Below are 12,942 nucleotides of genomic sequence, written 5' to 3'. Positions count from 1 at the left end.
GTTGGCTTTATCATTCCTCTGTCTCTTTCTCCTTATGCAATCTCCAACTCAGAATTGGCTCTGTCCCCCACAATTGATCTGACAGGACCCAGTAGGATACTGGAGATCTTGCTTGGCTCAGGTTTCCTATAAAGCCCCATCATGTTACTTGGCTATTGAGCTGGTCTTGCCTCCTGCAGTAATCACACACCTTCAAATTGAACACTCCCCTGATTTCCAAACTTTTGTCTTCCTGGATAGTGACGGGTGGGGACTGGCTCTTTCCCCCACTGCTGCCCCAACAGATCAGTACCAAGGTCTTGCTGGCTTTAAGTTGTGATTACCACAGCTCACACTGACTTCTGCCTCACCTGGTACATTCCTGCTTAGAGCACCCACTTGTTTCAGACTCTGAGAGACAGGGTTGGGTTCTAATCCTTCCGCAAAGATCATAGCTTTCAAAGGCTTTAGGGTATTAGCTGGTGCTCATGCTAGCTTCCTCCTTCCAGGTCACCTGAAGGCTTCTGGACTTCCTGGGCAGCCTTGAACTAGATGGAGGAGTTGATCACTATCTCTGGTCTGGATCTCCATTCCATGTGGTGCCTGTTTAGATGTTGGCTGGAGTATACAGGAGTGAGCTGGTTTCTATGATGCTGAGGTAAGGAGAGTATTCCAAGAATGAGGAACAACTTATAAAAAAGTCTAAATTGGAGGACTTAGGGAAACACTAAGTAGACAAGCTTGACTGAATTCTAGAGTGCTGGAAAGGGAATTAATAAAAGATAAATCTAGAAAGACAGGTTAGCCCAGATTGTGAAAGATTCAATATGATGTTAATCAATCAATAAACCAATCAATCAATGAATAAGAATTAAGTATCTACTTCCAGTGCCTGGCATTGTGCTAGGCACCAAGGATAAAGAATGAAGAAATCCCTCCTTTCAAGGTGCTTATATCCTAACTGGGTATAAACAGAACACACCCTGTGAAGAGAATAAAGATAAACTTCTTATATACAAAATAGTTTGAAAGGGAAGAAACTAGCCTTTCTAGCCTTTGAGAGGATCTGGAAAGGGGGGAAAATAGCTTTCCTGTAGTGAGGGTCCATTTGAAATTATTTAACATCAATTTATAATGTACCCACATAGCAAAGTTGTGTGGCTTCCTCTAGCTGTTTAGCAACATGCTAGGAGATGAAAAGGTGAATGATTAAAGTAATGTGAGCCTGAGGTCTTGAAAGGAAAGATAGACAATAGGGCAAAGAAGGAAAGAGACTTGAGAGTAGAGGATAGTATTGATCATTTTCCTTTGTGCTCAAAAAGGATCAAAATATCACTGTGTCAGGGTCAATGTAGCTGATCAAACCAGTAGGAGCTCAGGATACTCTCCCATTGGTTGACACAAATAGCCCTTATGAGCATTTGAGATGGAGATATCTCTAGATTTGCACATCTCACATTTCTTTTGAGCTACTTCAGTTCTGCTTTGCTGTTAGAACATGGCCCCTTCTTTGACCCAGGACATGCCATGCAGGATGGTTCTACACCAGTGTCTTCCATGTTTCACCTTTGATACTAAAGTTCTTCAGAGATACTTTGACAGAGTCCTTGTATCACTTCTTCTGACCTCTTTGTGGGATCAAGCCTTGTGAGTTCTCCATAAAAATAGTCTATTAAGCAAGAGTGCATTTGGCATTCAGACAACATGGTCAGCCTATTGGAGCTGCTGGTGGTTTCATGTAGGGATGATGAGGGCTAGTATAATGTTGAAATGGCTAACTAGAATTTGGAAAGGGAAGAAAGTGGCTAGTGTTGAGGTGTTGCCAGGAAGAAGTCAGTCTTGGTAGGTAGGAATGTGAGATAGTCCAGATTTGTTCACCATGAAAATTCCAGAGGGCCTGGAGAATGGGAGAGTCAAGATTGGAGTGGGATGTAGGTAGTGTAGAACTGAGAAAGATGAGGATGAGATAGGAGGAAGTGGGGTCGGAATTGGTTTGTTCATACTACAGGGAGTGGGGATGAAACAGGCAGTTACACATAACGGTGGTCATGAATGGCAGTTGAACAAAAGACTCATCTTCCTGGGTTCAAATCTGACCTCCTGCACTTACTTGCTGGGTGACTCTGGGCAAGCCACTTCACCTAGTTTGCCTCCGTTTCCCAATCTGTAAAACCGTTTCCCCATCCGTAAAACTAGCTGGAGAAGGAAATGGCAAACTACTCCAAGATCTTTGCAAAGAAAACACAAAACGAGGTAACAAAGAGCCAGACGTGTACAATGGGACTCCGGGTCTACACGAATGGAATAATCCCACTAGTTTTGGGTGTCTTTTTTTAAACCTTTACTTTCCATCTTAGAATCAATACTGTGTATTGGTACCAAGGCAGAAAAATGGTAAGGGCTACGCTGTGACTTGCCTAGGATCACACAGCTAGGAAATGTCTGAGGCCAAATTTGAAGCCAGGTCGTCCAGTCTCTGAAGCTGGCTGGAATCTCACTAGTTCTGACATCCAGCACGTCCACTGTCCCAGGAAGTCGGAGTTAAGGGGGAGGTGGGGGAGTCGGGGACTGGGACGAGAAAAGGAGGGAGGACTACTATTTCCGGATTGCTGAGAAAGCTCACGCCGATCCCTAACGCCGGAGGGAAGAGCAGAAGGCGGTTGGAGAATGGGAGCCCATCAGCCTTTGAGTTTTCCCTTCGTAGATGCCCCGTTGCCTACTGGGAAGGAGTTGCATGCAGGGAATTGTAGTCTCTCCTAAAGGGTGCTGAGAAGACTCCGCAGATTTGGCCAATAAGAAGAATAAGTATTTTGAGTGGCGGATATTCATACCAATGAGAATAAGGGCACCCGTTTTCCTCCCGGAGAGGGCGGGATTTCCTGTAGCGGAAGGGTGGTGAGACACCGCACGCCAGAGCATTACTTCCTTTTGCGGGTTGGCGGGGACTGAGGCGGCAGCACCATGAAGGCCTCGGGCACCGTAAGTTCTGCGCCAGGACCGGGTCCGGGTCCACAGGGAATTGGGGGGAAGGGAGACCGCCCTGGAGGCCGGTCGGTCGGCCAGGCTGGCTTGTGGGGTGAATGGGCTGGCACGGGCGGCCGGAGCTTCGGCCAGGTTCTCGGTCTTGCGCTTGCGCATGAAGTGTGGGGCCAACATGGCGGCTCCGCGTGGAGCCCGTGGGAAAGTAAGAGGAGAAGGAGGAGACTTCTGGGGATCTTTCTTCATGTCAGTCCTGGGTAACCACGGGCTTATGCACCCTCTGGAACCAAGGCCCCACGTTTGCCCCTGATTTCCTTCCTGTCCCAGGACACACATCCTAGAAGGTTTGGACTTGGGAGTCATGAGTCTTGGGTGTGAATCCTAGCCGCGGTGTTCTTCTTGGGTCACCTTTCTCATGTAACAATCAGTATTCTCTCTAAAACTAGGGGGTAGGTGGGAGTAAGTCGGGGCCCAACTCCTTAAACCACTAATTACTCCTGACACCGAGACGCTGGGCAAGGATAATTCCCTGCCCGAATGGGGAAGACACTGGCCTGGAGTTTGGGCTGAAAGGTTTTTTCCAGGTCTTGTTTCTGCCATCGGAGGCCCTTTACTTTTTTTAAAATCCCTCCATAGGGGAAAAATGGCTGTCTTTTGGCTTTTCGTGTATGAATATTTCTCTTGAGCTCACTTTTGCCCGAGAGTGGCCTTTTTTTTGATGTAGTGGGGAAATGTTACAGCTTTGTTGCATTCTACTTTAAGAGGAATTTGCTGATCTGTAATCAGCTGAACAGAAATCATCACCGTAAGCTCCGAAAACCTTTCTTTTAACCTGATATTTAAGAAAATTCTCAGAAAGTTGAGCAGAAAAAACCCAGGGCTTGCTATGATTATGTTAAAATGTAATCTTGTTTCTAAAGTCCCGCCTCTCAAAAAAGCAATGTTGAAGTCCAGGGCCTCTCCTCTCACTTTTCTTAATACTTTTGGGGAGAGTATCCTGACCTATAACTTGCATTTATGTATACAGTATACCCCAACACAAAACCAGCCAGCCAGGTAGTTTCATCTTACAGAAGAGTAATTGCTTGCCTGTAAGTAGCACAACCCAGACAGGAAAGCCCATAAATTTGTATTCAGCTCTGTGACTTGATAGCACCTTATTCTGCTCTACAGTTTCTACATCTGTGAGGGGAAATTAGGTTCTTTTTTTTGTTTTGTTTTGTTTTTAACCCTTCTGTCTTAGAAACAATATTGGTTCCAAGGCAGAAGGAGTGATAAGGGCCACACAAAGGGGGTTGTGTCTTCCCCAGGATCACATCTGAACCCAGGATCTCTGGCTCTCAATCCTCTGAGCCACCCAGCTGCCCCTTGAAGTTTGATTTCTAAGGTCAATTAAAGTTCTATATCTTAGGAATCCAGAATGCCCACTTACTGTTATACCACAATACTCCCAAGTAAACCTCCTGATTCTAAAACTGGGTGACCTTCCAGGTGTGGGTACTTTTTCACCTTAGTGCTGTCTCTCATTTCAGCTGAGAGAGTATAAGGTAGTTGGACGATGCCTCCCTACTCCCAAGAGCCCAGTGCCACCTCTTTATCGAATGCGGATCTTTGCTCCTAATCATGTGGTAGCAAAGTCCAGGTTCTGGTACTTCGTTTCCCAGCTGAAGAAGATGAAGAAGTCTTCTGGAGAAATCGTTTATTGTGGACAGGTACCTGACCTCCCTGGAGAAAGGCAGGTGGTGGGCAGTGCTGGCATGTGGGACACTTATAGCATCTTTCCTATTCCTATGGTTGGCTCTCCTGCCAGCCCAAGTTAAAGAAGCTGGTAACCTACCTGCCTAGCTTGACTTTTCCCTTACTGGGCATTATTCCAGTGAAGGTTTGGTCAGATCTGGTGCTAGGGCAAGTGGACATTGTTTAGAGATTCCCAGTGACTTTTTCTTGTATTTTCCCCATTTAATAGGTCTTCGAAAAGTCCCCTCTTAGGGTGAAAAACTTTGGCATCTGGCTGCGCTATGATTCCAGGAGTGGGACCCACAACATGTACAGGGAGTACAGGGACCTGACCACTGCCGGTGCTGTCACTCAATGCTGTAAGGATATTCTTAGCTGACCATTTAAGTCAATCTAGTGTTCGCTTTGCCATAGAGCTCTGACAGTTTGCCAATTTATACTTATTATTGGAAGAGGGAGGTGTGGGGACTTTGAAGTGAACTCAAGATGTGGTAGTACCTCTCTTTAAAGAAACGTGGCTCTCCTAGACCTAGGGTTTCACTTCAGCCAGGCCTGTCACAAATTCCAAATATGATATGACTACAATTAGTTACATTCAAGGTTTTGGATGTTTGTTTTATATTGGTTATAATAGTACCTACACCTCCTGCTAAATGCTTGGGCTCAGTCCTATGTGTCTGATCCTTGAAAAGTTTGAAATTGTTGGAGATGCTTCAAGGAGCTTATTATGTCTGAGGAAATGAGGCCAGTCCATTTTTATTTACCATTAAGCAATTTAATATATGTTCTTATTAGATTGTATAATTCTTAAATGGAGAAATACAATGATGATTCAGACCTGGGCTCTCCATTCAAGGAGCTTACAGGCTAATGACAGTGATTGTGATAGTAGCTTGCACTTTGGTGATACTTTAAAGTTGGCAACACAAAAACCTAGAGAGAGGTAGGTACTATTCACATTTCCCATTTTATAGGTGACCAAGGTTAACTGATTTGCTTGTGACCACATGGCTAGGAAGTCTCAGGTAGAATCAGAACCTCTTTCTCCTGATTTCCAAGTCCAGTTCTCTGTCAGTTGTAGTCTGCCCAGTGGTGAGACAACTATAGTCCAAGTCATTGGGATAGAAAAGACAAAATTTTTGGAGAGGAAGAAATCATTTTGGTGTTTAGGAAAGCCTTCACAGAGAAGGCAGAATTTCAGGTGAACCATGAAGGATGTGATAGAAAGATGAGATAATATTTGGACAAAGAGGGCATGATCACTGTTTGACTCCATTAGGTTGAAGGGGACAGATGATGAGGAGTTTGAGGGAACTTAGAAAAGTGCTGTGTTGGGGGACAGGGTAATCAGTTTGGCATCTGTGTCATAGTTTAAGTGAAAGGGGTTTGGGGCAAGGAAAACCAAAGGATGAAGGAGAGGAAAGAAAGACTCAGTGCCCTAGAGCAGTGGTTTGTTTGTTTTTTTAACCTAATGGTCTTAGAATCAATACTAAGTAAAAGCTAGGAAATTGGGGTTAAGTGAAGTCAGCAGAGGCTGATTTGGGGGGAATTGAGAGTTAATGTAATGGGGAAATATATAATCAAGTATTTGGGACCTGAGTGGATTGGATTTTTTTTTTTTATCATTTATTCACTTCATTTAGCAGCAATTGCTCTCTAAAAACAGTGATCTCAAAATGTTTCCTTCCCCTCTCCCAAAGAGACATCCCACTTAAAATATTTTTTCTAAGGGTGGGAAAAATCAATGCATTGAAAAGTATGAAAATATTTGGTATGTGCTGTGCTCCATCTCAGTGGGCCTTCCACCTCTGCAAAGGACCATGCATGACTTCCCATCATTTTCAAGCTCACTTTGGATTTTCTAGTGTATGGGTATTTCCATTTACATTGTAGTCACTATGCTTGTTGTTGGCTCTGCTTCATTCTGCTTTAGTTTCTCTAGATCTTTTCCTGTTTCTCTGTGTTCATCACATAGTCATTCCTTCTAGTTTATATATTCCATTGCATTCCTGGACCACGATTTGTGGTTAGCCATTCCCCAAATGATGGACATCTACTTTGTTTACATTTTTTCTGGAGTCCTTGGGCATCCTCTTTATTGATGGCTTCCCTGGGATATAAGCCCCATGACGCAGCCAGTTCCAAGGGTATGGTCCCTTTTATTTGAAAATAAACAGTGGTTTCTAGGGTAAACCTACCAGAAGGGAGGAAAATCACACACAACTTTCATATCTTTTTTTTAAGCCCTTACCTTCCGTCTTGGAGTCAATACTGTGAATTGGCTCCAAGGCAGAACAGTGGTAAGGGTAGGCAATAGGGGTCAAGTGACTTGCCCAGGGTCACACAGCTAGGAAGTGTCTGTGGTCAGATTTGAACCTAGGGCCTCCCGTCTCTAGGCCTGGCTCTCAATCCACTAAGTTACCCAACTGCCTCCACAACTTTCATATCTTAATAAGGTCTAGTGAATGATATTCTTTATGATCAAAAGAACTTGTGATTCCAGTCTCCACCAGATTTCTGCAAGGTAGAAGATGGCCTCTGAGGCTCAAAAAGTCCCATATCTATAGAGATATTTTGTTTTCTAATTCACAGGGGTGCTTGTCATGGTAGTTTAATAGAAAGACAAGATATAGGGAAGGTTCACCTGTCTTCTCTTTATTCAGGAGGTTATGGAAGTCTCTTATCTATCATCCCAGTAATGGCCTACAGCAAAAACCTAAGCTACTTCATATGGTGGACCTAAAGTTTTTGGGAATAGAACTGCAGTGCAGGAAAACTCAGCCATAAAGGAAAGCAGTAAGAGACTTGGGAAATAGGAGCCCTCTGCCAAGGGAAATGGCCTTTGGGGAAAAGACAGCTTTGTTTTCCCAGATTCTCTAGTATGTCATCCTGGAAGTAAAAAAGCTGGCAGTTAGAGCTATCCTAAACAAGAAGCATCCTCAGACATTATAGAGAGGTGAGCAGACCTGGGATGCTCAGGATCTGGGCCTAGATAAGCTGGCTCTTGCAGGTGTCATGCATGCTATAAGAAGAGAATCAGGACCAGGAGTTTGGGGATCCTGGGTTCATAGACCCAGTCATACTAGGTCTTCTTGGATCGCCATGCTCCATGGAATGTTCTTTTTAGGGGTTTGCACCTAGGACAATTGGAGAATGTTTGATCAACACAAGAAGCTGTATCCCCAACACTAAATTCAGGGTTGGCTGTAGGTTGGAACTGATGTTTGCTTTACTAAGGCAGATTTACTGTGAGAGGGGAAGAAGGCACCTTGTAAAAATGCTGGACCCATTTGATAAAGTCTTGGCCTGAGGGGCAGAGTTGGTGGCCCCCAGATGTGCTAGGATGAGTACCTCTAGTCAATCCAGACTTTAGACTGTCTGGTTTTTGTCTGGATCCTTTGGTGGATTAATTTCAAGAAAAATCAGATTGAATTGCAGAAGCATTAATTTCTTACTGGCCAAGAGAAAGGGAGGCTTTTCCCCTCAATAGGGAATATTTAGAGTAGATGCCCCTACCTGTCATCATCCCTGTGGCTTGGGTGTGCCACTCAGAGCAGGCTGCCTTTTATGGAGGCTTATGATTGCTCAACAGCTAAGATGTTGCTAATATACCAGATACTGCTAAGGTGCCAAGAGGCACTCATTTGCCTGGCAAGTTCCACTTTTTAGTCAGGCAATGATTTCGAAGTTAATGATCACACCAATACTTAGGAATTAATTTATAGCTGGATCTGTAAATGCATGACTGGTGTTAGGGACCTCCCATTGTGAGCCCTTGCCTACCCCTAGGGAGGAGCAGTATGGGTGGACTGGACTCATAGCTCTCAACCCTCAAGATAGATCCTTTATGTATTGACCCTCACAGGGGGTGCCTGGCACTTACTGACACCTAACTATTGCTGCAGCAGCTCCTACAGTAAGGGAGAGAATGAGGAATGCTTTGAACCTGGTCAGGATGCTTTACCTAATGTCTTAGTCCAGTGATGGACAGTGAGGGCCAGATGCAGCCCCCTGAAATGTTCTGTCCAGTTGTGCAACATTATTCCTAATCTGACAAATACAATGAAAATTCGAAAAAATTGCCTTAGAAACAGACTGACAGGTGAGCATTTCCTTTCCTTTGGCCCCCTCTTTAAAAAGTTTTCCCATCACAGTCTTAGTTCCTGGGTGAGCACCACAAACTCTTCAAGAAGAAACTGAGGCCCAAGTGGCTTCTCCTGGGACATGACAGGCCTGCCAGGTTGGGACAGGAGAACTTGGTACATTCTTTGCAGTAACCTGGAGGATACATTAATTCTCAAGACTTAAAAGTCTGAAATGTGGGGACTGAGTTCAGCTTTATTTTTAGCTTGGTTCTGCATTCTTCTGGTGCCCTGCTCAGAACTGACAGTATCCATCTCTACAGAGTGTTTCCTCTTGATTTTGTACAGGCTTCAAAAGTTTCATGAAATCATTGTTTTGGGTTTGATGTAGCAGTTACATTTTCACAGGAATGCAGGTTTACAGACTTAAATGTACACTGGGGAAATTTCAAGCCCCAAAATAACTTCCACCATTGCAGGAAGAAAATCAACCAAACAGCCCCCTTCCCTCAAATAGCAGGCACAACTCTAGAAAGAGTTACTCCTATCCATCTCAAGAGATTACTTGTATGCTTTTCCTTGAAGGATGGGTAAGAATTGTGGAAGATGTTAAGAGAAAGGAGTCTAAGCTTGTCCAGTTAGGAGATTGTGAAAGGGAGCAAGTGCGATGAGGCTCCAAAGGAACCTGCCCCCTCCAGAGAGGCCCCTTGAATCTGAGCAAGGTCTGCTAGCTCAGTGGGGCATTGCTTTAATGCTGCTAACTACACAGACCACAGGGCTTTTTCCTGTAGATTGCACCCAAACCCCAAAAGACCCTTGTTTTTCCTTAACAATGATCTTATCTTGGGTGCAGACAGTAAATGGACCTTGTCGCCTTTCTGGAGCTGATGAAAGTGCCCCAGAAAGTGAAATAGTGGGTTCTACACTTCTAAGAGGCAGTGACTGGGGCTGAGCCCCAGGCTCAGGCCTCTGCAGCCTTCATGTCCTAGCAAGACTTGTTGGAAATTTGGTTCTGTGGTCTATTTCCACAAAGTCAGAGCTGAGAAGATCTCCCTACATACAGGTCAGCTGAGAAACCTGCAAATTACCTACCGAGCACAGTGGCCTGTGATGAGGGAGATTGAAAATCACACCCAGGCTGTGTCCCTTTTTAGTTGAAGGTCCAACTGGTTGAAATAGGGCAAAGAAAACAAGTACAAATTAGGAAATGAGTACAAAGAGAAAACTTTGGGATCCACAGGTAACGGTTTAATGGGGAATACAAGTAGGGAAAACAGACTGGGAGGGAGGTGTCCTGCTAGGATAGAAATAGCACAGTATAGTCCAGCTGTCATGGTGGTCTGGTGCAACTCCTGCCTCCAAGGATTGAGTTAATTTTAGCGCCTAGTCAGAAGGGAGTGAGCTAGTCATGAAATTGTTGGAAAATAGTGAGTTTTTTGTTTGGTTTTTAATTTTTTTTTTTTATTTAAAAGGTCAATATAAGCCAGATTTGAGGACAATTAGGGAATCCCCATCCCTGTTTTCAACCTATAGGCTGCAAACCCATATTTTATTATCTTGGCAGATCGAGATATGGGAGCCCGTCACCGTGCCCGGGCCCACTCCATCCAGATCATGAAAGTGGAAGAAATTCCTGCCAGCAAGTGCCGCCGACCTGCGGTCAAGCAGTTCCACGTAAGTGAAATTTAGAATTTTATGTTAGGGTTTCCCTGGTGTGGATCCTTCCAACTTGGGTGAGATGGACAGTGGGGCAGCAGTGATTTCTCACCTTTCCACTTCTCTGAAACTTTAGTTGAATGGTGAGGCTTTTGCAATAAGGGACTTCCAAGGTCTTGCCACCTCTTTGGAGGTATATACATAGTTGGTATTTTCATAAGGCTGTTCCTCAGTGTGGGTGTATTGTTCAAACACAGATTAAGAAATTGATGCTTTTAAAAATATTGGGTTAGCCAACCTTTGAAGTCAATTATAGTATGGAAAGGCTTCTCCTGACCCTTTTGTGGTTTCTGGTAGCAAAGTGGTTTTTTTTTTTTTTTTTACTGTCTTGATACTCACTCATGGTGACCCTATGAAAGGGAAGGTAGTACAATTCTCATGCCTAGTTTTTACGGATGAGAAAACTGAGATTCCCACAAGCAGAGCGACTTGTCCAGGATGCAGCTGGGAGACCTTCTAAGTTGACTTAACAAGAGCCTAAAAACAATCCTTGTAAGACTCATCTCTAGAGAGAGCCAGATTGCGGGGAGGGGGAAGGGGTATGTGTATTTGCCTTTCTTTATATCAACTTGGAGCTTAAATTCCTGGCACATAGAAAGCTCTTAACACATACTTGTTACCTGATGGGGGCTTCTGCACCCTGGCCAGGAAGCCTGATTTGATAGGATGCTGCTAAACTCTAGTTGGATTAGTCCCTGCTGTTCTGAGGTGGAAGATGGGGCAGAGCCCTCTGACAGTGATCTCTTTGATTTTGCAGGACTCCAAAATCAAGTTCCCTCTGCCCCACAGAGTCCTGCGCCGCCAGCACAAACCACGTTTTACTACCAAGAGGCCCAACACTTTCTTCTAAATGCAGAGACGAGGAGCTACATGTTTTATTTGACTCGATTAAATAAATTTCTCGATTGGAAACCCAAAGCAGACTGGTGTTTTTGAAAACATTAAGTGGTTGAGCTTCTTATAAGAAATCAGATGGGTTGACCTTTTTAGTTTTAGTGAGTAATTTCTATAACTTCATAACTAACTCTCCAGGCTATTTGAAGCTCTTTTCGCTATTTTACAGATGAAGATCTTGTACTTAAGTCAAGAGTACTGCATTTTTGTTGGGTTCAGAACTGAAAGAGGGGAACCCTAAAAATCTAGTCCAGCCTTCCCATTCTGTTTTAGATAAGGAAACGGAAGGGCAGAAAGGTTGTGCTCTTCCCAAAGCCACTGGGTGAGAGCAATAGGAACATTCTTCCTGACTACAGATGTGAAAACAGCCTCCCTGGCTTCAGAGTACCTGGCAGATGGCCTGTATAGTAATCCCGCTTGCAAGTCTTAGATCTGTAGCCTTGCTGAGAAAGCCGAGGAAGAGGAAAGGAAAATAAGACCCACAAGAGCAAGCTGGACCAATGATGTTAGAGGGGAAAGATCAGGGCACTCAATTGTGACAAGTGCTCCTTGGAAAGTGACTGCCCTTCAAGTCAGTTTATTTACTAGTTATTTACCAAGGTTTTTCTGCCCTGAACCATGCGAAGCATTGGGCAGATGAATATACCATCAAGAAGTTTAGTCCCCCAAAAATGCAATCCCTGGGCAGTAAACTGTTGAATCTTCCTCAGGTTATGGGTTGGAGTTTATGGCTCCAACTTCTAATCAAGAGCAGAGAATGTGCTTGAAATAAATTTTTTTTTAATGGTATTTTGTTTTCCTGGTTACATGTAATAGTTTCCAACATAACTATCCAAATCGTCTCCCTCTTGGAGATGGTAAGCAATTTGATCTGGATTATACATGTATTATCAGACAAGCCATATTTCTTTGTCATTGTAAGAGAATACACAAAACCCCCAAAATAAAAATAAAGTGAAAAATATGCTTTAACCTTCATTCATATTCCCAACAGTTTCTCTGGAGAGAAAATAGCATTCTTTGTCTTAGATCCTTCAGAATTGTCCAGGATCATTGTATTACTGAGAGTAGCCAAGTCACAATTGACTAGCATACAGCTATTGCTGTTACTGTGTATGGTGTTCTGGTTCTCCTTCATTCTGCATCAGTTCCTGCAGATCTTACCAGCTTTTTCTGAAACCATCCCAATAGTATACAATTGTATTCCATCACTAACATGCCACAATTCTCTGCCACCACAAAAAGCTGCCATAAGTATTTTTGTACAAGTAGGTTCTTTTCCCCCTTTTTATGATCTCTTGGGGATGTAGACCCTAGTAGTGGTATAGGATCAAAGAGTATACACAGCTTTATAGCCTTTTGGGTATAGTTCCAAATTGCTCACCTTTATTAGAGAAATGCAAAGTAAAGTAACCAAGGCACCACCTTACATCTATCAGATTGGCCAATATAACAAGGAAAATGATAAATGTTGGAGGGGATGTGGGAAAATTGGGACGCGTTCATTATTGGAATTTGTGAACAGATGCAGCCATTGTAGAGAGCAATTTAGAAC

General features: G+C 43.8%; 1 protein-coding gene and 1 non-coding gene across 2 annotated transcripts; both read left to right on the top strand.

Annotated features, from left to right (window-relative positions):
- Positions 1–2,874: 2,874 nt before the first annotated feature.
- Positions 2,875–11,411, top strand: RPL18A (ribosomal protein L18a). Its single transcript, XM_044658656.1, has 5 exons — positions 2,875–2,958; positions 4,491–4,670; positions 4,925–5,054; positions 10,342–10,451; positions 11,251–11,411. Exons 1-5 carry the CDS (start codon positions 2,941–2,943, stop codon positions 11,341–11,343), a joined length of 531 nt encoding a protein of 176 aa, XP_044514591.1. The 5' UTR covers positions 2,875–2,940; the 3' UTR covers positions 11,344–11,411.
- Positions 9,569–9,705, top strand: LOC123232784. Its single transcript, XR_006505290.1, has one exon. It is a non-coding gene; the product is annotated as a small nucleolar RNA SNORA68 (small nucleolar RNA).
- Positions 11,412–12,942: the final 1,531 nt, after the last annotated feature.

This window comes from Gracilinanus agilis, chromosome 1 (genome assembly GCF_016433145.1).
Source record: "Gracilinanus agilis isolate LMUSP501 chromosome 1, AgileGrace, whole genome shotgun sequence".
NCBI lineage: Eukaryota > Metazoa > Chordata > Mammalia > Didelphimorphia > Didelphidae > Gracilinanus > Gracilinanus agilis.
Note: the sequence above shows the minus strand (reverse complement) of the source record. Positions and strands in the feature narration are given on the sequence as shown.

Bases quoted from the DNA above. Each gene is read 5' to 3' on its own strand.
- RPL18A (XM_044658656.1), top strand. The intron at 4,671-4,924 runs GTACCTGACCTC...CCCATTTAATAG, and splicing joins AAATCGTTTATTGTGGACAG to GTCTTCGAAAAGTCCCCTCT. The intron at 5,055-10,341 runs GTAAGGATATTC...TTATCTTGGCAG, and splicing joins CGGTGCTGTCACTCAATGCT to ATCGAGATATGGGAGCCCGT.